Raw genomic sequence first — 27,985 nt, 5'->3', positions numbered from 1 at the left:
GGGGTGGGGGGGGGGGGTTACAATTCAACTACCTCTAGAAGCACACTACCCTCTCTTGCAGTATTCCACATTGCAAATCCCAGATTACAGTGACACAAAACAAACTAGCCAGAACTTTGGGCAATGAAAACAACGTAATGTATTTCTAAGTAAACATAAGATTCCTCTAAATTCATTGGAGGAGTTTGCTGTCATTTTTTAAAATGTATTTACTAAACATATCAGTGATACATGCAGCTCCAGTGAATCCTCTGTCTAGGGCAAATTTATATTTATCGAAAAGCCTTTGGGGGGGGGGGGGGGGGGGGCTACCATTCCTCACACTGCATCCTGTTCTTTGGATTACAGTTGAGCTCTGTTCCATTTCAATTTCTTCCACCTCAAGAAGCAAATTCCAAAACTGAACAAAATAAAAGGTACTCACATTCATTGTTTTCATATCAATCATTTGAAACATCAGAGTATACATCATGTTAGAGAACCAATGCCTGGCAGAGAGTGCATTCTTTTCTTTTCATTTCTTTTTTCCTTTTTACATTCCACGATAAAAGAAAACTTTGCAAAAGGGTTTCAAATCACTTCCTGAATTTCCAGAAATGGGATGGAACGTACAACCATCCTGCTCTAGATGAGTCTGGGAGGAGGGAGAGAGGAGGAGGGAGAGAGGAGGAGGGAGAGAGTGGGGGGAGGTGGCGGGGGGAGGTGGCAGGGGGAGGTGGCAGGGGGAGGTTTCTGCTTCTGTCTGATATCATTATTACCTCTGAGCTGAATTGTAAGGAGCGGCTGGCTGCCTACAGTTGAGTGGACGGCTTTGCTACCTGCAACACCGCCACCTCTTTTTCTATCTTAAGATTCTCTGATAGATAGGTTGATTCAAAAGGTGGACAGAGACAAACAGACATGTATCAGATAATTCAGTCAATATGACCAAGCAAGGTATACTTATGTTAATCAATAAAGGTATAGGAAATATGCAAACCAAGGATGCAAGAAGTAATAATATTATCATACATCGTCTGTTGGCTGTGATAAAAAAGAAGAAGAAATAAGACAAAAAACAACAACAATCAGTATCAAACGCACTGCAGACGGGCAGTTCACGTGAGAGAGGTGTGGCTAAATGAACCTGTGTTGTCAGTCATGCAGCGAACCAGTGCTGTCATTTCGACGAGCAGGTACAGACTTCACACAGCAAACCCGTGTCAGTACATTTGACCGTCTTAATCCCCCACGCGTACCTTACTGAACGTGTTGGCTTCACCCACACTGAGACCCATATACTAGAACCACACACTGTATCTGCATTTAGGGATTTCACAAACCAGACTTTTTTTTTTCAAGTTTCATTCCGAATTCATCCTAAACTCCCATCATGGCCACACATGAGACAGACAGACAGACAGTGGATCTGGCCTGTGGACTTATGGGGGATGGAGTTTTTTTACTGGATGGGATGGGAAAGTCCTGAGACACAGTGCGGCTAAAAGCTGCTGGCATAGGAACAGGGGTGGGCAGTCCATGGGAGGCCAGAATCAGGCTGGATTGACTGGATTGGTTGGGGTGGTTAGATTGGCAGCTCCCTGGCCAATGACTGCTCATGGAAGGAGGTCTTACAGTGCAATGGAGCTTCGGCTGCATGATGATTGGTGTGTGGCGGATGTAAGATTAACAGAGACCACACTCTAGATAGATGAAGACACATACACACCAATGCACAGCACTAAACACATGCACACACACACAAACACACACACACACACAAGCATACACCCACACATGCTCTCCATAGTCACAACACCCTGAACGCCTGTGCACATACCTTGTATTACATCTTCCCTTCAAACTCCAGCATCATTCTGTTTCTAAGGAAACAACAACACACAATGAGGGGTAACGGATGACGTGAATGACAGATGGAAGTTTGTCTGAGTGACTCGTCAAAACTAGCCCATGACTTCCGGTCTGGGACAGTAGCACATCCTGTTGCGTCTTTGAAAGAATGCCCCCATGAAACGAGCGTGCATGTGGTTCCTACTCATGTAAACATACACCTTTACACAGGAGTGATTCATATTGCATGATGACAGAATCATATCACAGTTAAAATAGGAAGATCCCAAACTCAGAGAAAAGAAAGGAGGAAGGAGATTGGTCTATAAAAAACGAGGAGTCTGTATAAGAAAGGCTACAAAAACTCAACGGGACCTCCAGCTTCAGCATACAGCAAAAGGCACCACAATATTATTCTATTATCTAACTCGTGAAAAAATTGGCACGTAATACTCTCTCTTTGTTTTACTCTCATAATGCTGTAAATCAAAAACTTTACATATAAATATTCTTCCCCCTATAAAAAAAGTCTTTGCTGTTCGCTAGTAGACAATTTTTGCTGAAATGAAAATAAATATTTCATTTGTTTAGAATATCTGTCTTGTTATACAAAATAAAAATATTTCTCCTAGGTGCAGGTCTCTAGTCCACTGTTTGTGTGGGGTGGGGGGGTCGAGGTCAGTGGTCAGGTGTGTGGGAGGGGGGGAGTCAGGAGTGGGGAAAGGAGAAGGTGGGGGTGAGTGGGAGGGTCTTAAAGGGGTGTGTTGTCAGGTTTGGTGCGTGGCTGGGAGCCTCGGTTCTGTCCGTTGCTGCGGGTACTGGGGCGGCTCAGGCCCCGGTGAGTCCGTGAGTCCGGCCCGGAGGAGGACGACCGGTAACCGGGACACGGCTCCATGTTCATGTTCTGCATACTAAGGAAGGGTGTGCTCTCCCCGTGACCCTCTTCCTCCTCGTCCTCCTCCTCGGACTGGCTGAAGCTCTGGGAGCTGTAGTCCCGTAGGCCCATTGCACGCTGGGAGACGTGTCCGTTGAGGCGGTTCCGGCGTGGGCGTCGGCGACTCCTGATTGGCTCACGAGAGGAGGCGTACTCCTGGGTGGTCTCGTAGGCCTCTTCGTCAGGGAGATGGTAGGGGCTGGACGGTAGGCTCCCTGTGCTGTCCGCCAGGTAGGGTCGCCGGGGGCGACGGGGCTGCCGGTAGAGTCGCCCGTCCTGTAGAAAGACAGACAGGATGGACTGAGTCAGGCATCACACACTGCGCCACATCACATGAGCACTGTACATTATGATCTGTACTTCTGTACATTGAGCAGAGTAAAGTCATGTAGAAAATACTTGCACACCGTTAAAGCAGCATTATGTATGTGTGTGTGTTTGTTGTATACCTCTGGGCAGCACAGCAGGGGCTGGTCGTCCTCACGGTGGTAGGCGGCAGCAGCAGGAGGGAGGGAGAGGGCGTGGCCTGTGTTGGGGGAGGTGATCTGGAAGGTGGGTACTTGGGGAGGAAGCGGGGGGTAGTGGAACTCCACTGGAGATAGCCGTGCCGGTGTGGTCAAGGCTGACACATACCTGGCGCACACACACACACACACACACACACACACACACACACACACACACACACACACAGGCATACCAGATACATACAAAAATGTACACACAAGGGATCCAAACACTGGGGTTATCCCTTGAGAAGCAGGCAATCCATAGTGAATCTTTGACACATAGACAGACACACAAAAGAGAGAGAGAAATGAAAACAGTGGAGGAGCATGCTACAGATGCAGTCAGAGAGAGAAAGGAGGCAAGACAGAAAATACAGGCAAGAAAGAACTTGCCGGACAGACATCCTCGGGCTTACCTGTCGCTGTGAGGTGAGTCTCGGAGCGAGTCATAGGAGTCTCCGTACGCCATGCCCTGCCCCGCCCCCTCCAGGCCCCCCCGCTGGGCAGCTCTCCACGCCCGGGCCTCCATGCAGGCCGGGCTGCTGCACTTACTGGTGCCTACTGATGAAGACAGTGCCCCTGATTGGCAGTCTGAGTTCATGCTGTCTGTCCTCTCCATGCTCCACGTCCTCTCCTCGTGTCTGTGAGGGAGGGGGGGGGGGGGGGAGAGACACAGAGGAAACAAGGATGAGAAAGAGATGGGGAAACTGTGTTACCCTTGAGTTCCCTTCCCTTCATGCTTGAGTTCATGAATGCAGTTTTGTGCATTTGTTTTGGGAATGTGTTTCACAGTATATATCTATCTATCTGTGTGTGTGTGTTTCTAGAGCACCTGGAGGCGTGCGAGGCCGTGGAGGAGTGGTGGGACCTGGTGGACATTCGGCTGCCTGCATAGTTGCCTGCTCCCTCTGTTCCGTGTCGTATAACACACTCTGTGGTGGGCGCGTTCTTAGAGATGTACTGTCACACACGCACACACAGAAAAGGAGAGGTAATGATGGGATTTGTAGTCCATAGGCTTACTTTTGTGGCACTGAAAGGATTCTGTTTGTTCCAAATGTTTCAACGACATTTTCTACTGTGCATGGGCTGTGTGTCTGCTGTGAGGACTCACATCCACCATGGGGATTTCCTCTGGGCCTGGGCCTGGGTGGTTCGGCCCATTGGCCAGCATCCGGTTGGGCTGTTCCACACACTGGTTCTGGTGCAGGTGGCTGTGCATCTTCTTCCTCTGCTTCCTGTGGACACACACGCACAGACACACAAAGGAGAGATGTCGATTAGTGATCGAGAACCAAGCTGTCTTCCTGTGAAGGGGTTTGAGTTTGTCTCCAGGGCATACTTGGTTTTGCAGTAGGCCACCACGCAGACGATGCCCACCACTAGCAAAGCCACACAGATGCCCGTGATGGTCAGCACCCGTCTCTGGTACAGTTCCTCCGCCTCTGTGAACAAACAACACACACGCACACATAGTCACACACACACAGACACACAAGCAAACATATGCACACACATACACATGTGTGAGCGCTACTCAACCTAAGTTGCAATACATAAAGCCCTCCTCTGTCCCTCTGTATCTAACAATAACCGCGCCCGCCGTTTCACCCTATGGCAACCCCTAACCCCCCCCTTCCCTTCACTCATGGAAATGAAAGTGGATTGGACAGATGTGACATTACAACGTTTGTACCAGTCCAATTGGAGTTTTCAGCACATTGCTGACACCCATCCATTCCCCTTACATGACAGGCTTTCATTCTGGTATGGGACAGGCCTTTTCAATCCTATGGATATGATCTTCTACATATGGATGTTAGTGCCATTTAACCTATTGTGTTCATGTAAACATGTGAGTTCATGTACCAGGGCTGTTTTAGTTAAATACTAATCCCATTGTATCTGAAGGACAAGACAACCTCCCTCTCCAAGCGTTTATGACTCCAGGCCTGATCTGTTCCTTTCTCCAGGGCTGTCCCTAGCACATCTACCACAGTATCCATGGGATGTACATTAGGTCATAGGGGTCTGAAGGCATGCTTGTACAATGGAGTCGAAAAGACGATGGCCGTGGAGGGAGAGCATTCACGAAGCTCGCCATCGCTCGAGTCATGTAGGAATCAGCCTCGAATGACCTAGCCAGACAGATACATCACTCCTACGTCAAAAGAAATGTTGAGTTGTTGTTTGTGACATCATAATGATGGTTTGGAAAAAGTATATGCTCAGATAAAATAGCATTTGACCTCCTTCCAAGAGTTATGAGTATTTGGCTATGCCAACCTGCAGCGGTACCAATCTGGCTTGGTTTTTGGTGGTAAGGATCATTTTCCCATTCAATTTGCACTACGTAAACTAGCCTTCAAATACTATTTGACCCAGATGCTGCAATGACTCCAAGGTCTATAGTAGGTAGCAGTGGTGGCGAGACTTGGTGAATACATTCCGATGGCAGCTCTGGGCCCGATGAGACACACATAGACGCTGTGGCAACAGAAGACGCACAATGACCGAGGAAAAAACGAACAGAACATGGAAACGGAACGAGGGCTGGAGGAACAGAAACAAGGAAGGCAGAGTGAGGGTGGGGGAGGACGATGTGGGAGGACGACACTGGCAGACAGTGAAGGAAGAGAACGGGGGAGGGCGTTGGGAGTGGGAAAAGAGCAGAAGGTGAAGAAAAGAGGAGGGGGGTACTAAAATAGAGTGGGTGGTTGAGTGGGGGGGGGGGGGGGGCTATAGAGAGTGGCTATTGGGGTCCTTCTAGACTGAGTGAGCTTTAGCCTTGGCATTGTGTGTGTGTCACAGGGCCCTGATACTGATAGCGATTGGGGAGAGGTGAATGGCTGCTCAGTCAGAGACACATAATAGAATTGGAACATTGGGAAGACTACGAGGCCCAACTTTAAAGTGTAGGTTTATGGCTATTAAGAAGTGGGTCAAAAATTGAATAAGGATGTTGTGTTAATCTCCAGGTAACAGTATAAGGGCTGTGATTGGCCATGGATGAAGCTGCAGATGCCAATGTACGCTAAATGCACAGTCGTGTGCATACGACCACAATTATTTAATTTTTATTTATTTATTATCGGCCCTGTTATTCTTACTAACATATTAAATTTGTTTCCTAACTTTTCTTAGATTTCTTGTATGTGTTCCTCATTGCACAATATCAGTAATCTAAACACTATATGGGGCGTAGTCACATTGAGAGAGAGTATGCATGCAGAGAGGGGATACACATACAGTATGTTATAAATGCATGTTAGTGGGCTGAAAGGGACAGATCAAAAGATTGAGTTATTGAGTTTTAAAGGGAGATGACATACGTAGTAATGTGTGACTGTGAGAGGATCTTGGCAAACTTATAATACATGAAAATAAAATAATTGTTCCATACCCATAAATTCAATTTCAAGATGCTCTGCCAACGCAGAAAGTTGATATGGTGAGGAGAGAGGGAAAAACAGGTTTCAGAGAGTGAACGGCCACAGTGGAACCTACTATATAGGCTGAAATAGATGGGTAAACAGACTTGCTAGAACTATGGAATCTCTATTGGTGACATCATGGTGATTGACAGGTGTCACATCCAATAACAGACAGACAATGCAGACAGCTGCAGCTCTGTGACCCCAGAAATGAAAGAGAAAGAGAGAGAAGCAGGCAGGAGAAGGTGCAAAGACGGAGAGACAAAGACAAACAGCCACATCACTTACTGCCGTATTTACTAGACCTCATTTCTGGGGTAAATGATAGTAGACAGAAAAACATTTTAAAAGATACAAAAAAGCAGTGTGTTACTTTCAAACAGAAAAACAGAATTGAGTAAATGAGGCTGGCAGAGCAATGCCAGGGGGTTGTTGTGTTACTGCTGGAACTGTCCTGTCATTGTTTTAGGATGCGATAGCAACTGTAGACAGTAGCATTTTACACTTGTAGATAGGATCATATACAATACCCATGTTAATATGTTAACATACAGTGCAATGCCTACTTCTGAATGTCACTTTAAGTGACATTCAGAAGTAGGCATGTAGGCTAACTGTAATGTGTTGCATTCCTACGTGGTATTCGTTCTAGCTTACATGCTAACAAGGAATACTAATTTGACATTGAAGAATCTATGAACTATGAAGAGCTGGAAAATTCACAGTTCACAGACTCTTGACCAATTGCAACCAGGATTTCGATGCATTTTTCTAGTTTCCAATTGGCTACTTGAAGCCAATTGGAATTCACTCAACTCAAACCTGATTCGGATCCAAACCATCTTAAAAAGCTCTGTTCCCACTGTCTACTTTTCAAGTCCCCGGAACGAAACACACTAACAATCATACAGGCATGAGCTGAAGCATGGTGTCCAGGCAACACAGGTAAGCATACAGTATGTTGCAAATGGAAAGCAAAACATCACAACATGACAGTAACGACTCAGACATAGCTAGAGAGAGAGAGAGCTTTCACATGATGATAAATGGATTATCAAAACATGGCCGTGTTCAGTAGTGGCTATGCTATCAGCAGAAGTCTCTGTTTATCACGACTAGTGCTGGAAGAAAAGAAAAACATACCAAGCATACAAGCGCCCCAAGCTGCACATCGGACTTTACTGTGTCAAAAATGGAGAGGGCATGCACCAATAGTTCTATGTGTGTTGAATTCTGTCATTTCTCATTTCCACTACATGCAGCTTTGTCATTTGGTTGGTAGGGTTGAGGGGGTACTGGGCTGCTGTTCCCACCCCCCTTCCATCCCCCCTCCCTCAGTGGAGCCTGCTGGCAGGGGGCAGAGCAGAGGGGAGCGAGGTGTGAGGGGGGAGGGGGTGGACGGAGGGGAGGGGGTTGAAAGAGTGATGGCGACAGAGAGGGAAGGACACCAAGGCATGCAAGCGCACACACACACACGCACACACGCACGCACACACACACACACACACACACACATATATACATTAACACACAGACATACATGCTCCGACACACACGTCCAGTCTAATTAAGACATGAGTACAAACACAAAGACACACGTGTGAGCACACACATACCGAACACATATATAAACACACGCACACACACACAACCCCCCCTCTCCCTCGGCATGCAGTGTCCAATGAGGAGACGGACAGGAGGAGATGGACATACTGTAGAAACCGGCCATGACGGAGTTTTGACAGCGATCACCTGTATAGTCATTTGGACACCTGATAAGGGAAACACGACACAAAGGGGAAAAGGAGGGAGAGAGAGAATGAGGGCAGAGATGGAGGGAGAGACAGAGGGAGGGTAGTACGGGGAGAAGGATTTAAGGAGAAATGGTGGGCGTAGGGGAAGGGAGGATAGAGAGGAGAAGGAGAAGGGAGGTAAAAGAACAGAGAAAGAAGTACATGTAAAGGGGAAGGAGGGCAAAGAGAGAGGAAATAAATCGAGAGGGATTGAGGGAGGAAGAAAGGAAGGGGCACAAAAGAGCAGAGAAACAGAATTAAAAAACAGAACACAACCCCACTACAGAGTGATAGAGACACAGAGAGTGAACGCCTGCTTGGCATCATCACTCCCTCCCTCCTACCCTAGAGGTGTAAATACTCATATTTCATGACAACTTACGGAAGCAACCGTGATTACCCGCGAAAATTCTATACTGGTTTATGGCCCAGAATACATTTTTTATTGGATGATTGACAGCTGTTTTTTTGTTTAGTTTTATTTGGCATACCTCTATGGGGATCCTAACCCTTTTAGGATCACAAGATAACAAAATGGAACTGAATGGCACAAGTCATGAAATGAACAGTGACGATAACCACACCATGTATTATAACACCTCCACTGTGCAGCTGCGTTACAGCAGTACACTCTAACAGCACTGTCAAGACACGCAATGGGTGTCATTGTATACAGCTATGTATGCCTAGCCGAATGCTACCACACAATCTATGTCAACCCCTATTGTTCCTGTATAACCCCCCTAAAAATATAGATACCCAACACAAAGAGACTACTTTTCTGTGTGAATCAATTACGTAAAACAGAAGCTCTGCCTCGGAAGAGCCTGCTCAGCAATTTCCCATGCATCTATAAATAGTGCTGGAGAGCAGAGAGAGAGAGGAGATAGAGGGAGAGAGAGAGGGAGAGAGAGAGAGAGAGAGGGACATTGGAGGGAGAAGATAGACGGGCCTATGCATGCCAGTGCAACTAAACCTTCTGTTTTTCTTTCTTTTTTCTTTCTTTATTTCTTTCTTACTTACTTTCTTACTCTCTATCTCTTCGCTTTATCTCCCTCTCAGCCCTAAGAGCCAACCAGGAGCAAACTGATCCTTCTCGTTCACTCCTCCCCAGGGTGAGAGAGATTACAACACTTCTCCTTTCTACCATCACTCATTTAAATGAGAAGAAATGTCATTGCCCTGTTTCTCTCGTGTTCTGCTGGTCCAATGTCTCCTAGGAGGAGAATCAGTTTGTAAATTACCACATCCACAACATGGAATTTTATATCAGCATCAGCGATATAAAGGTTTGATCATTTGAAGTTTGTTTTCACACTGCAACTAGGAACTAATGGGTGCCACATCCACTGTGGTTTATTAGATTTTGGTGATGCTGGTTGTCTTTCTGCTATAGGAAATGTACAGATTCAAAACATATATTAAAGTACACTCCAGAAAACTGAGTCACAGCATAGTGCAAATCTGTTGTCTTAAGCAGCTTGAGAGCAATACTTCTTACAATCTTGTTTCAACGTTGCAGAGTAGTTTTAAATTCATTTAACCCAAACCAGTGGCTGAAAACAAATATAGCGCTACCACAAGAACATTTTTAGGAAAGGATAAAGAAAAAAAGAGCATGGACAAAACTCCATGGAGGATTTGGAGGAAACACACTTTAAGATTTGAATTGTGAGAGAAAGAGCAAAATTATGAACTAAAGGTAACATATATGGAGAAAAGAAAGAAAATACTGATAAGAGAAATAGAGGGATGAAGAGGTGAGTGTTTTATACAGGTGAAAAGGTACTGAGTCAACTGGCAATCTCAAAGTCAGCATGGCTACTGGATGCTGAGTCACAAGTTCAAAGGTCAACCGAATCAGAATAACCAATGAGACAGCACACTGAGTTCATAGGCAGAGAAAGGCGAGAGCTAGGGAGGTTGAAAGGAGAGAAGGGAGGGAGAGAGGGAGGGAGGGAGAGAGAAGGGAGTGAGGGAGGGAGGGAGGGAGAGAGAAGGGAGTGAGGGAGGGAGAGAGAAGAGAGGGAGGCAGAGAGGAGAGAAGGGAGTGCACTTACTTGCATGAGAGCTGGTTAATACCGTGTATGAAGTAACAGTCTCCCCCGTTAACGCAGTAGGCCTTCTCTGTGTCGTTACAGCGCCGCGCGTGGCTCACGCCCGGAGACAGAGTGGTGGTCACTGCAGAGGGAGAGAGACAGAGACAGAGTGGTGGTCACTACAGAGGGAGAGAGACAGAGACAGAGGGGTGGTCACTGCAGAGGGAGAGAGGGAGAGTGGTGGTCACTACAGAGGGAGAGAGACAGAGACAGAGTGGTGGTCACTGCAGAGGGAGAGAGGGAGAGACAGAGTGGTGGTCACTACAGAGGGAGAGAGGGAGAGTGGTGGTCACTGCAGAGGGAGAGAGGGAGAGACAGAGTGGTGGTCACTACAGAGGGAGAGAGGGAGAGACAGAGTGGTGGTCACTACAGAGGGAGAGAGACAGAGACAGAGTGGTGGTCACTACAGAGGGAGAGAGACAGAGACAGAGTGGTGGTCACTGCAGAGGGAGAGAGACAGAGACAGAGTGGTGGTCACTACAGAGGGAGAGAGACAGAGACAGAGTGGTGGTCACTACAGAGGGAGAGAGGGAGAGACAGAGGGGTGGTCACTACAGAGGGAGAGAGACAGAGACAGAGTGGTGGTCACTACAGAGGGAGAGAGACAGAGACAGAGTGGTGGTCACTACAGAGGGAGAGAGACAGAGACAGAGGGGTGGTCACTACAGAGGGAGAGAGGGAGAGACAGAGTGGTGGTCACTACAGAGGGAGAGAGACAGAGACACAGTGGTGGTCACTGCAGAGGGAGAGAGGGAGAGACAGAGGGGTGGTCACTACAGAGGGAGAGAGGGAGAGACAGAGTGGTGGTCACTACAGAGGGAGAGAGACAGAGACAGAGGGGTGGTCACTACAGAGGGAGAGAGACAGAGACAGAGGGGTGGTCACTACAGAGGGAGAGAGACAGAGACAGAGTGGTGGTCACTACAGAGGGAGAGAGGGAGAAATACAGAGAAAGAGAGAGCTGCGAGGATTAAGACAGGATGAGGGGTGAGAGAACGAAATAGAGAGAGGTTGTCAGTGGGAGAGAGAGATAGAGAGGGTGGTTGGGGAGAGAAAGAGAGATAGAGAGAAAGAGGGACAAAGGAGTCATGGTCACACTGCAGTTGTTGCACTTCGGCTGATGTTTTGCATGTAAATAACGCGGTGTGTGTGCCTGTGCGTGTGTGTGTGTGCGTGTTCACCGGGGCGATCCGCTCTCCTCCTCTCCCTGTCGTATGTGAACTCACAGGTCTGGACGGTGATGTAGCTGGTGAAGTTCTCCTGGCCAAGCGTGTTCTCCACCACACACGTGTAGTTCCCAGAGTCTTCTAGCCGCACACGGCTGATCTGGACTTTGGAGTTTTTCCTTCAGATAGAGAAAAGAGAGAGATTGACAACGGGGAAAACAAGAAACGTAGAAAGATAGAAGCCCCAGATGGTGCAGGAACACAGGGAAGGATACAAATAAAGAAAAAAGAGGGACAATTTGTATTTATTTAAATGAAATAAAAAAGAATACTGAAATAAATGCGTTGGTGATTGGCTGTGGGAGGCTCCTACTTGTTTGTCTTGATTTTGAGGTCCCTCCCCCTCTGGAGCTCTCTGCCATCTTTGTACCAGCGGAAGGAGGGACTGGGGTTGCCCGATGCCTCACACTTCAGATACATCCGCTCTCCCTCGATCAGAGACTGGCCCCGCATGGGCCGCAACTTTGGGGCTGCCGCTGGAAGGTGGGGAAGGGAAGAGGACACAGATACAGTGTGAGAGATTGAGAAAGAGAAAGACAGAGAGAGAGAGAAAGAGAGAGAGTGAAGATGTGGACGCAAGGAGAGAGAAAAATAGAAAGCTTGCATGAAATATAATAAGCTTAAGAAAGAAAATATGTGTATTTCTGTGTGTGTGTGCGTGTGTGTGTTTGTGGTTGGGAACCACTAATTCAAGTTATTAGTCATCAACAATCTGCCAGAACCCTGGAAGTGAATGCCTAAAACTCCACCAATACATCTTCTGTTCAGGCACATACACAAACACACACACGCACATGCACACATTCACAGTACATACACGCACATACAGAACATACACGCAAACACACTTACTGTACACACACACACATGCACACACACAAGCACAGTAGGTCAGTCCAACCCCGGATTACATTTAGAAAGCTAAACTTCCACTCTAAGAGGACTTTTCAGAAGAGACTGAAACGGTAGTGGTCCTGGTCTCTCTACCCTCTCTGCAGTAGTAGAGCTGGGATGTAGAGCAGTGGAGTGCTGTGTTTCTCCCTCGCTCGCTCCACTTTGCTATCTCCTGTCTGGAGGTCTCTGGAGAGCCCGCTTCTCTCTGAACAGTGAACTGCATCAGCCAAGGCAGCTAAAGCTACAGCGGCATGTTCTAGCGGAGAGACTAGCCCACACGCTGCACAGGGCTGGGTACTAGAGCAGAGTGTGTAGGGGGAGCACAGTATACACACAGGCACGCATATACACCTACACACACGATCCGCTCCTAGGTGATGCCGGGCCAATTTCAAAAGAGTTGTATTGCTTGCTGTTCTACTGCTTCATATACTGCATTACTGGGCTTCTTCTCCCTCTCCAAATACTGGCTTGTCTGTTCAGTACACGAATGACAATGAACAGGAAGGATTCGCCGAAATTATTAATTGCGCACCGACTCTGTGTGTGTGTGTGTGTGTGCTTAATGAGTACCCCAGACAGATCCCACAGAAGAGAGTCACAAAGCAAGACACAACCACTTTAACCCTGGATGGGTGTGCGTGTTTGTGAAAGAGAGGGGGGGAAAAGAGAACCGTGTACGCAGCCAAGAGAGAAAGAATGTGTGTGTGTGCGCACACGCGTGTGTGTGTGCATGCGTTTGTGTGTGTGTGTGTGTGAAGCTAAACTTGCTGAGCCAAGCCTTTTATATCACTCACTGATCTGAAGATTCCGCTGTTAGAACACTGGGGCAGGGCCCAGCCAGAAAAGAACACAGGCTGACCAATCAGGCGTGACCGGCACTTTGCCGTCCAATCAGATGTGACCGATGCTACCAAGGCTTCCATCAAGGGGTCCTTCTCTCAAGGTCAGCTGACGCTCACTCTGCCCCCCCCCACCCCACCCAGCTCCCTGCCCTCCTCCCTGCCTCTCTCACCCAGGAAGAGGCATCAACAAAATGGATCCGTTTTTTTTGGTTGTTGCTTTTGCTAACAATAAGAGAGCGCGATATGAAAGCAAAATCAATGACGTGGCGCTCACAGCCCTGCTGTGTGCCACGGGCTGGGCGTCGGGCGTCACGCCTGAACATATGGCCCCCATGTATATTTAGACAGGGGTGTGATGGCTTGTACATCCTTCTAGCGACGACGATGCGTTCATAAAGCCTCCATTGGCTCCTGGCTCATGCAGGGGAGGCTTAGTATGTGAAGGAGAGGGAAGGTGGGATCATACGTGCGTGTGTATGTTCACGCATTCATGTATGAAAGAGAGAAGCACCTCTATCTCATTCTCAGATCAGTGTGATTTCTGCGGCGCACAGCTGTCACCATGGAAACCAGAAAGGGAGAGGGAGAGAGAAGAGAGAAAAGAGAGCGAGTGAGGAGAGGGAGGGAGCATGAGGCACAGTGGAGGAGAAAAGGGGAGAGAGAGAAGGATGGAGAGAGTCAGAGAGAGAGGAGAGAAAGAGAGAGGGATGAGAGAGAGAGCGAAAGAGAGAGAGGGAGATAGAGACAGAGATGCGCATTTGCAGCCCTTAACTCGAATGATAGAAGAGGCCTACATCTAGAGCACATACAGCAGCTAACCTTTTCACACCAGCTAAACGAACCGATCCAGTGTGTGTGTGTGTGTGCGCGTGTGTGTGTGTGTGTTTGTGTCTGTGAGAGAGAAATATCCATGCAACATCCATGTGTGTTTGACCTGACTGAATGATTGTTAGTGTGCATCACTAAATCACTGACTTGCTCCTCTCCCTCTTTGCACCTTCCCCCCCCCCCCCTCCCCCACAACGTTTGTTACCAATCTTGACCTTGTCTCGGGCGTCACTTGTATTGTCTATCATGTTTTGCAGTGGGGATAGCCATGGGGTCTGCTCTGATGTTCTGCACACACACACTTACAAACACAATGCATGTACTGTACACATGGGGCATCATTCATAGTACAAAATGAGCTCCCTCATCTCTCCAAAGATAACGCAGGGCTTTTAATGAAGGGGCAGAATGGGGGGGGGGGGTTCAGGAATGGGGATAGGGAGAAGAGAAAGGGGGATGACATAAGACAAAAATAGAGGAGAGATAATGATAGTTGGGGGGGAACAAATATAGAGGGAGAAAGGGAGGACCAGGCTACATGTTAGGATGAACGGTAGCATGTCTGTGAGAGAGAAAGACCGAGAAACACGAGGTAGACAGATAGACAGAGGGTTAGACAGGAAGTGAGAGAGGAGGAAGGAGAGGAAGAAGGAGAGAGAGACTGAAAGAGAGAGAGAGGGAGGATATGAAAGAGTTGGTGATGAATAGTTGATGAAGCGCTTGCGGGCAGAGCAGTGAGGAAAAGCTATTCTCTCCATCTCTCCTTCCTCCTCCCCCCCTCCATCCACTGACAAGGCTAGAAGTCTTGTGCACGACTTCCCCCCCCCCCACCTCCCCTCCATCTCTGTGTCCCCCATCCTCCTTCCCTGCCCCCTCCCTCCTTCCCTCCCTCCACACCTCACTTTCTCTCTGTCACCTCCTCCTCCTAATGCCTCCATTCCCCTTTTTTTCTAACATATTCCTGCTTCTCTTATCCATCCCACCCTCCCTCTCTCTCTCTCTCTCTCTCTCTCTCTCTCTCTCTCTCTCTCTCTCTCTCTCTCTCTCTCTCTCTCTCTCTCTCTCTCTCACCTCTCCCCTCCTGCCTCATCCATCCTCCTCTCTTTCTCTCTCTCTCTATCTCACTCTTTCTCCCTCTCACCTCTCCCCTCTTCTCTCATCCATCCTTCCTCGTTCTCTCTCACCCTCCCTCACACATACTTCTCACTGCAGGATTCTAAACCTGCGTTACAGACAGTATTCCAGAGATAAGAGGATTGAAGCATTGATCACTGGCGTCCGCTATCCATCCCTTGGTCTTACTGCCTGCCTGCTTCCCTACCTTCCTGCCTGCCTGCCAGTCAGTCAGTCAGTCAGTCAGAGAAACTATAAGTTGATTCTGAGAGAGAAAGAGAGAGGGATGGCTACTCCAGAATCTACCTTTCAGAGAATCAAATAGACATCCATAGTAGAATATCTCTCTTGGTTGGGTGATAATATATAATACACTGTATGATTTTGTATGTGTGTATGTTATAGTATCCTAAAAGGCTAATCCATTCCTTTACATAAACACAAATAATAATAACTCACTTGATCCTGTATAGCCCTTGTCCACATTGAACTACATTGAAGATTGAAGACTAAACAACGTCATACATCAAACTAAACACAGACTATCTCTCCATCGCCTCAAAAATGAGGTATGAAACAGGACAACTTTAGAGAGAGATAAAGAGGGGGGAGTGGCCCGGCGACCATGTTGGTTGTGGGCAAATAGGCGGTGGAGAGTACACACGAAAGTTCCTCTCATTCACAAATGTATCTTCTATGGGCGCCTTTAAAACGCCAGTCTGAGTGTGGCCACTGAGGGGCCAGCCCAGTGAGGGTTGATCCATTATTCACCAGCAAGGAGGGCTCCAGTTGTGTGTGTCTCTTCTCTCACACACACACACACACACATGAGCATATGTGCACACACACCCACAAATGCTGGTACATGCATTCTCATGCACCCACACAAACAAGCACTTACTGCCCACACACACACACACACACATGTTTGACCTAATGTGTACCTGGCTGTGTTCAACAGATGGTGATGGCACCATCAGATTGGAGTGGCGGTGAAGGGGACTGGAGAATGACTTCAAGGCAGCTACACACACAAACACACCCCAGCCCAGACACATACATGTACGCACATACAAACACACACACACACACACCTAGGTCCATGTTCATTAGGGTGTGCCCACACACACAGTAAATGTAACTAAAGCAGGGAGTGGATCAGTATAATGTCTTTAGACTACAAATCACCACAGAGCTGGTCTATACATTCTGCCTAGAGAGACAGAAAACACACACACAGCGGTGTGGAGGAAACCTCAGCCTTCTGTTATCCAGTGTGCATAATTTATACAAGCCCCAGATCTCTCTGCTAAAGACAGCATGCTGAGGCATTTGCAGCAGAGCAGCAGTAGTTCAGTGGCATGTGTGTGTGTGTGTGTGTATATGTATGTATGTGTGTGTGTGTGTGTTTGTGTGTGTGAATGTGTGTGTGTGTGTGTGTGTGTGTGTGTGCTTGCTTGAGGCAGTAGCTCAGCTATAATGCTACTCTACTGAGACAGAGACAAGGACAACTAAAGAGAAATAGAGAGGTGAAGAGAGAGACGATAGAGACTGAAAATAAAAACAGAGAACATGACAGATATATAGACAGCAAAAAATTAAATGACTGAGTGACAAATATTAGTGTACACTCAATGGGAGAGAGCAAAAAAGATTGAGGAAGATAGATGGACACAGAGAGAGAGAGAGAGAGAGACTTAGAGTATGATCAAAATAAAACAATTACCCAGAGGCCATGATATTTTATACTTTTCACAATGAGGTGATCAGTTACTATTGCTTTGAGCTATACATGTATGAGTGTGTGTGTGTGTGTATGTGTGTGTGTGAGCCAGTAAAGGAGAGAGCAGGTTTTGAGCAATATTTAGATTAGGAGGACTTTCTTGTGGTTACCCAGGGTGACACCTGGCAGGGCTACCCCATTATAAAAGCACGGTTCCAAATCATCTCCTCTACACCTGTTTGTGTGTGTGTGTTTCTATGTGTGTATGTATGCGCCCAACAGGAGCACCTCCTCGAACACAAACACAGATACAGATACTGGCACTCTGGAATGAGTACTGGGACATACAGGTGTGGAATAGAATGTGTTCCTAGGACTTTCGTAGAGTTATTGAGGACCATGCTGAGCCACAGACTCGGATATCTTGGCGGAGAGACAGCAAAGGTTACGGTGACTAAGAGTAACAGATCAGTCATGAAAACTGAAATACAGCAACTGGCAAGGAGCAGCAACGACTACTACAGAGGAACGGCTACAGAAGTGCTAGCCACGCAGACACACACACTCTGCCTCTTCTTCCTGTTTATATCGCTACAGAAGGGGGGGATTTTGGATATTCTCTCTCTATTTCACTCTCTCTCTCTTTCTCTCACACACACACACAGTGTGAGGAAAGACAGTTTATCAGGATTCATTCCACTCTACTTTGTCTCTCAGTTTCAAAAGCCCAGGTGATGTAACTTCCTGGTTACATCACTTGTGTGACCAAAAAAATACACAGCCCGTTCGATACCCTCGCTAGGTTCAGGTAATACTACAAAAGTGCAGAGAATGTTGTGAAACAAGCTGCTGATGCCAACACAGGCTATACTCAGTCGAGCACGACTCCCTTCATCCTAACCCCAAGTAATGTGTCAAGTATGTGCTCTTCCCCATTCAGATCTATGATAACCTCAATCTCTTGTTTGCTTTTTTGTGGCTTATAATACTTAAACTGTAACCTGTGTGACAAAATATAAGGGTGGCTGGAGTCCAGGAAAATGGGGGACAGTTTACCTTTCTCTGTCATGTGCTTCAGTGTCCATGTGATTGGAATGGGCTGGATATCTGAGGGAGCTGCCATCTGATGCTTATCTGTTTGACTGAAAATCACCTAGACCATTTCCCCACATATACCTCCCACATCCTCTCATTCTTAGCTCTCTCTCTCTCTCTCTCTCTCTCTCTCTCTCCAAACACACACATACACTCACAGGCCAGGCTTCTTGCTGACACTCATGTTCAGACAATACTGCATTCAGGTTTATACACTGGACAAAATATGTCTCAAATGAACACTAAAGAAGCACATGGTAAAGATAGCATTTACATGCAAGCTTTTAGAGCGACCCTGATCAAATTATGTGTATACGTGTCAACTTACCAATACAATGTTTTATTGACACACACTTTCACATTTTATGTGTGACCGGGTTAAGGTGGATTGAACCGTGTCGATCATCACCGAAATGGACTTTCACGAAGGCTCCTTACATCACTACAGCATTAGTGTGCGGCCCTAAAGCGGGCAATAAAAGCTAAACTTACCGCAGTCCTCGCACAACACGCTCTCTACATCCTTCTTTAGGTCCGTTCCGCTGGCGTCTAGTGGAGCAAACGATGCCTTGAATACTAACGGCTCAGCCGTTGGGTCCATGAAAAAGATATACCTGTGGTCTTTCTCCACATTGGTGCACGGGGCCTCGGAACCGAAGTCCCCGACGGTAACGAGCTGCTCCCGCTCGAGTCCGCCGCTGTTCACGGGCCACACATCCAGCACTTTGACATTCACACTGTACGGCTCCCGGGAGACGTTTTCCGGTGACGAGCGCACCTCGCCCTCGATTACCACGGCGGATCGGTACGCCTGGTCCTGGAGGGAATTGAGACTCGGGGCGTAGCAGGCGAAGGAGACCCCGATGACCAGCATGGAGAAATGCACCGGATCAAGCCTCATGCCGTCGGCCGTGGCTCCGCGGTCGATGGGCGCGTTGCTGCAGTGCTGGGGCGGCTGAGGGGCGCGGATGACGGAGCGGGGTTGAAGTGGGAGACTGCGAATAGGCTCCGATAGCAGGGCAGAGCGGCAGACCTTGCGTAAGTGTCCATGCCATCTGTGTCTGCCGCTTTCCCCATACGATTTCAGATGGGGACACACTAGCCTAAGAACCGGAAACGACCCGGTTCTGCATGGTTAAAATTCTGGCTGCTGCATTCTCCTTCAACCCGTTTTTTTCTTCCTGAAACGCAATACAAGACTCGTAAATTACCCTCTTGTTGAAACCAGAGGTTCTGCATGAAGCCTCTATCCTCTCTCTACAACAAATGTCATCGCATGGGTGGGCGCATAGACTCTAGAAGCAAAAGGGTTTTCAGATTCCGCGCACAGAAAGCATTAATACGCACACACACAAGGTCGGTCTATGGTCCAGTCTCAGAGACAGAACACCGATTCCCTTTTTTGCCAAAATACGGAGACGAAAAATATAGCTGTTATCCGGTTATCCGGTGAGGCGATGCAACAGCGCGCTCCCTCCAGCCGCGTCCCCTGCACCCCTCAAACGCGAGCGGCTTACGTGAGCAAACATCACCTGCCCGGACACTGGCGTCCGTTAGCCTTTCCTGCGCAAACACACTAATGACCGGAGCAGCCGCGCGCCCAACACCCAACAGACCACTGACCGAACCGCCGGGAGGCAGAACCACATGTGACCATTAGAGCTTCGCAGTCTCAGTTCGGTTATAGAACAATCCGCGCACACAGCAGACCAGCCCTAGTGCGTATATCCTACTGAATCACTGAGTTGTCCACGAGTGTCAGTTGGTAGAGACACTATAGGCTACACTGCGGATGGTTGCTGATGACTAACGCTGCGAAAATCTCTGAATGGATTCAAACCGTGAGTTTTGGAAAACGGTGAGCCAGTCCAACCAGAGGCCACTGTTCCAAAAGGGAGACTTAGGACACCTTTAAGACATCCACTTAATAAAAGACACCCGCATAATCTTTTGCACGGGCAGCAAGTCTTGCAGGTTGAGTTTGAAGATTAAAGGCTGGTGCGTGTGTGTGGCTTCGAACACTCAGCATGTTGGCACACGTGAGGACCATATCGAACAATGGGGGGCTGGGGAAGCACAGGAAAAAATATCCCTAGCAACAGGGTATACATCTTAATGTTTTTTTCTTCACTGAACCCCCCCCCCCCCCCTCCCCCCATGTGACGAGAGCCTGCACATGCTTGAGCTTACGGTGGCCATGAGGCACCACTCTGCTTTATTCGCCAATTCTCCTATATCCCCTCCCCCTTAAATGCATCAATCAATCAACTCGTTCATTCACGATTCCCTCCTTCGCTGTTGCTGCTGAACCTCCCGCCCTTCCACAGAGGTCAAAAAGCGTGCGCTGTCCCCGGTGCTGAAACCCAGACAGAATCGTGAGGATCAGTGTGAAATGAACAGATACTTTAACCCAACACTTGTTAACGCACACCACGCATTATGGTGCTCAAGATTTTTCCAAGTTTTCTCCACCAGACCCCAATCCTACGCATCTACGCCCCCCACCGTAGATGCGTACAATCACCTCAATTCATTTAAGAATACTTCACGCAAGCTACACTGGTCGCTGTCTGTGGTGCTGAATGTTCGTCATACCAACAAAAATAATAGGCTACAGAACCAATATTTTATGATCCAATACCATAAAATATCTCAAGATTTGGCGATAGATGGATAATCCGTCCATCTCTCTCTAATCTACTAACCTGGACCCACCATCCATTCTATCAATGTCAGTCAATTTATCGGCTCAGCATCCCCCATCCACCCAACGACTTCCTCTCACATAGATTTGAAAGGATTCGACAAATGTTAATTGAAGAACTACTTTATGCTCCCTCTGAGGAGCCCCCAGAACACAGCACGTGCACTGGCGTTAGGCTTTTTTACGTTAGGGGGAATCCATTGACAAATCAGTCGTTCGTCAGACAACTTTGGCTTTCCATTGTGCTTAAAATCCACCCGAAAGACATGTTAGACGCATCTGCCTAGTAATGCAAATGAATGTGAATCATAGTCTAAAATCATAATTAGTCATGCTGTCACATGCGTATTTTAAAGTGGAAACAATGCCGTTACGTGTGAATGTATTCCGCGAAACTCTGCATAACATATGCGCAACCGTGATCGTCTTGAACGCACCCTTTTCATACAGTAATATGAACTACAGTACTTTCATTTTTTCTACTCGTTCCTTTCTCGCGATAGAGGCGAAGTGGTTTGACGGGCAGTCGAGGTTGCAGTAGGCAGAGGGAGACGGTGGAAGGTAAGCAGGGAGGCAGCATCATGGCGGACAGAGACAGTGGCAGTGACCACGGAGGGCCCACCGCAGGCCCTGGCTCGCTGCCTCCGGGTACGATGGGCGCAGCATCTCGACTGCAGCACGACACGGAGGAGCTCGCATCCAAGCGCGTCGACATTCAGAACAAGCGCTTCTATCTAGACGTGAAGCAGAATGCGAAAGGCCGCTTCCTAAAGATAGCCGAGGTCGGAGCTGGGGGAAATAAGAGCCGCCTCACTCTCTCTATGTCAGTGGCCGTTGAATTCCGCGATTATCTCGGGGATTTCATCGAACATTACGCCCAGCTGGGCCCAAGCAACCCTGACATTGTGCAGGACGAGCCCCGGCGGGCGCTCAAGAGTGAATTTCTGGTGCGAGAGAATCGGAAATATTACATGGATCTGAAAGAGAACCAGAGGGGGCGGTTCCTTAGGATCCGTCAGACCGTTAATCGGGGGCCCGGATTGGGAAGCGCACAAGGCCAGACCATCGCGTTACCAGCGCAGGGACTCATTGAGTTCCGCGACGCTTTGGCCAAACTCATCGATGACTACGGTGTGGACGAGGAACCGGCAGAGCTACCCGAAGGCACCTCCTTGACTGTCGACAACAAGCGTTTCTTCTTCGACGTGGGCTCCAATAAGTACGGAGTCTTCATGCGGGTCAGCGAGGTGAAACCTACGTACCGGAACTCCATCACTGTTCCGTGCAAAGTATGGTCCAAATTCGGCAACACGTTCTGTAAATATGCGGAGGAGATGAGGAAGATTCAGGAGCGGAGTAGAGAAAAACGAGCATCCGAAATGCTACCAGAAGGCCCGCACGGCGACGAAGGAGAGGATGATTGACTGATAGGATTAAAGCAAAAAAAAAGAGAAGAAAGAAAATGCATACATAACAAGAACTGACTTAAAAATCGGACTTTTACTGTAAAATAGAAAGAAAGAATTCCAAGGGAATCACCCCCGACACAATCTCCACACTACACAGACTGGCAGTATTCAAACCTCGCTCATACTGGATGTCACCCAACCATTTTAACAGTAAGCCGCTGCTATCAGTAACTGTTTGAACTGTAACATATGAACTGTTTCCTACTTGATTTAAATGACAATGAACAGAGTGTTTATATCTCTATAAGAAACTTCAGATTTTGCACACGTCAAAGTTATTTCGAAAAATCTTTTCAAAGTGCAAATAGATATAAATCAGAAGGTATGTGGAAAATGACGGTCTTTATGTAAACCAACATTTGACATCAGCACAAAGAGAATATAGCCTATATTACGGAGTTAACGAAACCAAAATTTGAGACCAGATATTTAGGGCCTAGTTAAGGTACGCAGAATAAAAATGAAAGCGCTCTCCATTTAAGTGTATGAATTGCAGCAACGCACAGGCTGTAACCACCTGCCAGTATGCGTAGGCTATACAGTATATCTATTTTTTAAAGACAGTAGACCAAGTAGTCTTTAATTTGGTAAAAAAAAAAAAATGTTGTGATGAAAGCGTTTTTAACATGTCATAGCCTACATTATGGAAAGAAAAGTCCACATGGTTAATATGCCTACTTTTGCGCTTCAAGAAATGAGATCAATTCATCTCTATTATTGAATATCAACCCTGCACCATGTCCATCAAAACTTGGACCGATGGTTAAATGAAAAAGTGCTAACTTAGATGTACTAATTATGATTTTGTGAATCAGCTGTATTTAAATCCTTATAAGATGCCCACGTTTTCTGTGGGTGAGTTTTCATTTCGGGAGAGGGAGGGGGGTTATGGAGTTGGGGGTGGGGGGGGGGGGGTACCAAAAGATGTTCACCTGTGGGAGCGCGAGGCGCGCGTAAAAAAAACAAAACAAAACAAAAAAGACGCAGCGCGCGCGGCTGCATGTTGAGCCGCGAAGCGCATCCTCTCTGACGTCAGAACAACCTGGTGCCTTATACACTCCACTCGTTTACGTGTTTCACATGGTCGGTGACCTCGACCACTGTATGTTTTCATTTGCGAGTGCTGAATGGCCAGGCTACCTCTAAAGGTAGTGCTATCTTTGACAACACCAAAAAAAAGCCAAAATCTGGGAGGCTTCCTGGAGTTGAGCTGTCTTCCCTTGATTAGGTGAGGGAAGGATGGCCTCCAACAAAGCAGTGGCAGCACTAAATGTGAGCATGGATCAGTCCATCTTAATGTGAGCATGGAATAGTCCATCTTAACAGAGGGGGTCTGCACACCTATACCATGTATAAACCAGACAGGTTGGACGTTTAAAGGGATGCGCTTGATAAGAGCCAGCCCCATGCAGTGTGAAGCTTAGTGGATGTAGGCCCAAGGCCAAGGCAGTATCTCTCTATGGTGCTACAGGCCCTGAACTTCCTGGGGCTCGCCGCTCGGATTCCTCACTTTGCAGTTTATTTGATTTCCTCAAAGTTCCTCCACATTACAGTGTCCTATAGAGGTGCCCTGAACCCTCGCACAGAGGGGTCGACCACTGGCACAGAGGACGTTTCATACTAGTGTGCAATATTGTACGTGCCAATCGTGGCATTGTATGTGTATAGACATAAAAAGACAGAAATGTATATGTGATCGCTATTTGAAAGCATGATGAGGTTGAACTCTGCATAATTCTTGCATTAATATTACTGAAATGTGAAGTCTTTCTCTGCACCTACTCCAAGTGAAAAGATGTCCGACTAGTGAGAGTTCCTGTCAGTCACTTTCCGTGCAAGTGGGCTCACCCTTGTGTCTGTTGAGTGTAGGCTAGCTCGGGTGTTCTCTGTCTCTATGTGGACTAACCATGACGACATGATACCGCCACATCACACAGGCCACATGCCACCTGAAGCACCTCTTCATCACTAAGGGATTTCTTCACGGCACAGCCGTCCATCCATCCACCCTCCCACCCACCCACCCACCCCGTACCCCATCGCCCCACCACAATGTTGCTTGGAAGAAGGGTGCACACCCAGTACCTTTTGGTGTATGGGTTTGTTGCCTGTTGGTCACTCAAGTTCAGCTACATTCACAGCCTGTTGCATCACAGTGACACAATGATGAGCATGTACATTTCGTGATAAGGTAAAGTCGACCATTACTCCCTGATCCAAGTTCAGATGACCTTCTCCCAAATCCCCACCGAAGTGGTTAAAGAGGAGAAAACAGAAAACCTATCATAGATAAGCCTCTTGGGAGGTCAAAACTGCAGATTCCGTCTGGGGACAGTCTTGTTCTGTCAATGACCCATCTCTGCTCTCCATCACATCCTCTGGTCAAAACTCCTCCAGTTATAGCGTTAGGTTTAGAGGATTAATTCAAAGCGTTGATTAACAATCATTCAGCCAGGTGGTTAACTATCAGCTTTATTTAAAGCATCCCAGGCAGACTGGGCACAGATTAGCTTAACCCAAAACCCCAGAGAGAGAGATTGAGAAACCTGGCTCATAGAGACACCTAGCAGGCTTAGAAAAGAAAAGAACAGGCAGCGTTATCCCAGTCTGGTGGTGCCAGCACTCAGGAGGTGGTAGAGGCTAAGTCTAAAGGCCCTCCGTGTCAGTGAAATAGCAAGATAAAACCTGGTACTACAAGGGCTACCAACACAGCCTGCCCCATGCCAGACTGTTGAAGAAGTAGAGACGCTCTATGTGTTGACTTCTATCTTTTTTTTTAAACGAAATATTCCTAAACACTGCCCCAGTTACCAGTTTTTTTTTATTTTTTAGAATTGCTGCAAATCTAACTAAGCCTTCAGCATTGTGGCCCCTTAAAAGAAGAGTCCAGCATTTACAACTTCTTCCATTTCAGATATGTAAGTTTGATGAAAGTTTGGCCTTTGATGTGAGACATAAAAACAAAAAATACATGGAAATTTAAGACTAATTTTTCACTCTCACAGCCAAAATCTAATGAGAGCCTAAATCTAATCTTACAACTCACCCTCTAGATCTGTATGCCTCGCTCTACAATACGCACACATTTATATTTTTACAGTTAAAGAAAAACGTTTTTTCCTGTATTATTTTGGCAGTTCACAAGGTGCTAATGGGTCAGTCCTGGAGTGGAGTAGTTCTACGTCACAACAGCGCAGTCTGTTGGTGCACATTGTCGGGTCGGAACCTGGCCTGCAGGTCAAAGCGGATGACGCGGCCATGTTGCTTGCATTGCACAGTAATCAATGGGACTCAATATGGTGTCCAGGTGGTGGTGTCATCACTCTTGTTATCTAAACAGTCAGTGACTGAACTTTTCCGGCAGGGTTAGTTCAGTGTATGTAGGAGTGCTCAATAGCTGTTTGCTGTTTGAGGAGAAAAAGAAAGAGTTTTGAATTTATGGCCTACTAGAGGTGCTTCTTTAACCTGTTTATACCCGTGGGAATGTGTATTTCTGACCACAGTGACAGCTGCATGAACATACTAAACCCCTCGACCAATCTCTTGGGGGGAGGGGAGGGGGGGGGGGGTTATCTCTGTCACTGTAAAATTCCAGAACAGATTTACCTTCCATTTTTATCTTATCAAGGTGTTAGAGACCTACAAATCTGTTTCAGTTTAATAAAAAAAAAACTATTGGGGTTCAGTGTTCGATGTGTTGCAGCATTTCATCGGCTCTTCAGAGTCACACAGACAGAGCCAACCACAGCCTCCGGTTGGAACGAACCGCTATGACTCATCATGAGCGTTGCTAGCTCACCACACCATTCTGTTTGCACATTATCCTACCCGATACCGAGTCCATCGTGTTTGCAGACTACATAGGCAACTGATGTGTACAGATTTAATAGTCATAGGGGAGGGGTCAATGCACAATGAACACAATGAACATATCCCATGTCACCATTAGGTCGAAGCCCATTACCATCCCCACATGAGATATGTTGTACCTTTCAAAATATTTTAACTGTGGTGTGTGTGTGTGTGTATATATATATGGTTTGTTATATATGATGATCCTCCTTTCAGAAAAATATAACATAAATAGGAAAAACATTGCTGTTTTTTTTCCTTTGTATTTTATACTTACAGAAAGCATTGAATAAAAATGGATAAATACTTGCACTTTAGATATATTAAGAAAATTTAATCTGCATATTATTTTTGATAGGGATATCACATTCAAAGAGTATAAATTACTTTCCAGGCTTTGTGACTATTGCTGGACAGAGATGTGATGAGTTCATCTTCTTATTGAAGTATATTTTGTCTGTGTTTCAGAAGGTTTACTAAAGTAAATTGCATGATAAAAGTAGTGCTACACCAATATTGTTATTTTTAGTTGGTAAAATATGTCTGAAAACTGTGATAACAATCCTCCTGTACCATGTTTAACTTCTCCCACCCCTTTCTAGAGAATTTCTTAACTGAATTATGGCCTTTCCTGACTCCATGAAGATGGTGCTTAATTTGGCTTTAACATCTATCTTCTCAACCGACTTCCTGACGTCACCATACCTTGCATCTTACTGTATACTTCATTACTTTCTGTTTATGTACTTTCACTACCTTATTAAATTTCTGTTGATGGCAAACTGTGTGCTGTTTTGTACCTTGTTGTTTTAATGTTGGAAAGCCTATTGTCGTCTGAAAAATGACTAATTGCAATAAAAAGTCATTCCTCATGTTTTTGTCTCGTCATAGCGTCTGAATACTAGACTACGGAGTCTCGAAAGGTAACAGATGATTGTGTTTAGGTAACATGTCTATCTTTAATATGGCGTGGAGAGATAATGCTCAGAATGTTACAAATGTTCAATCTTAAGGAGTAATTATAGGTGTAAATGTGATCTCGAAGAAGGTAAACCTGATCAAGGCGCGTGGACATTCTGGTTTTGCATCCATTATGCAAAATTAAGTTATCATACAAACATGGCGCTGTCCCTGGTGCTAGGCCCAGTCCCAAGAATGCCTGCTGCTGTTGTAGTTGTAGTTTTAGTGACTTAGTAGTTGTAGTTTTACTGACTTACCACATTTGACAGGTAGGTTCATTGTTTTATGCTGGTGTCCAGACTCTGGACTAGCTGGCCTGTCCCTTAGTCACACATCCTCCGTATGACTTAACCGTTAGAACACTGAACACTTTCCGAACACTTTCCTAATGTACACTAAAAAAGGCCAATGAATACTAAGCTACGGTATGCATGGCAACTGGCCAACATTGCCCACTTATAGTGGCCCAACATTAATTTGGCCTGATGAGTCTAGTCCAATGTCAGTTTCAAAGATGATGGATGACATTTTGAATTGAAAAATAAGACCACCAACATTTATATAAAAGCCGACTTTATGAAGCACTGACTAATAACCAGTAGATATGTCCTTTACACAGCATTTCATCCTAAAAACAAACAAAAACATTTCCAGATTCAGTAGGCTATTGACAACAA

The 27,985-nt window shown here is 46.7% G+C and overlaps 2 protein-coding genes across 3 annotated transcripts; one reads left to right on the top strand and one right to left on the bottom strand.

Annotated features, from left to right (window-relative positions):
• Positions 1-734: 734 nt before the first annotated feature.
• Positions 735-20,372, bottom strand: nrg2b (neuregulin 2b). Of its 2 annotated transcripts, XM_062476743.1 has the most exons (12): positions 18,816-20,372; positions 12,139-12,301; positions 11,826-11,944; positions 10,561-10,681; positions 8,421-8,479; positions 6,677-6,700; positions 4,616-4,718; positions 4,388-4,511; positions 4,106-4,233; positions 3,690-3,914; positions 3,214-3,397; positions 735-3,040 (listed from the first exon to the last, which is right to left on the bottom strand). In XM_062476743.1, exons 1-12 carry the CDS (start codon positions 19,222-19,224, stop codon positions 2,582-2,584), a joined length of 2,118 nt encoding a protein of 705 aa, XP_062332727.1. In that variant the 5' UTR covers positions 19,225-20,372; the 3' UTR covers positions 735-2,581. The 2 variants fall into 2 exon arrangements, with proteins under 2 accessions (XP_062332727.1, XP_062332728.1); XM_062476744.1 differs by lacking the exon at positions 6,677-6,700.
• A 1,158-nt stretch (positions 20,373-21,530) lies between these two features.
• On the top strand, positions 21,531-27,220 carry purab (purine-rich element binding protein Ab). Its single transcript, XM_062475913.1, has 2 exons — positions 21,531-22,646; positions 26,951-27,220. Exon 1 carries the CDS (start codon positions 21,609-21,611, stop codon positions 22,449-22,451), a length of 843 nt encoding a protein of 280 aa, XP_062331897.1. The 5' UTR covers positions 21,531-21,608; the 3' UTR covers positions 22,452-22,646; positions 26,951-27,220.
• The last annotated feature ends 765 nt before the right edge of the window (positions 27,221-27,985 follow it).

The sequence above is a fragment of the Osmerus eperlanus genome, chromosome 13, assembly GCF_963692335.1.
Source record: "Osmerus eperlanus chromosome 13, fOsmEpe2.1, whole genome shotgun sequence".
Classification (NCBI taxonomy): domain Eukaryota; kingdom Metazoa; phylum Chordata; class Actinopteri; order Osmeriformes; family Osmeridae; genus Osmerus; species Osmerus eperlanus.
This window is presented reverse-complemented; position numbering and strand designations above follow the sequence as displayed.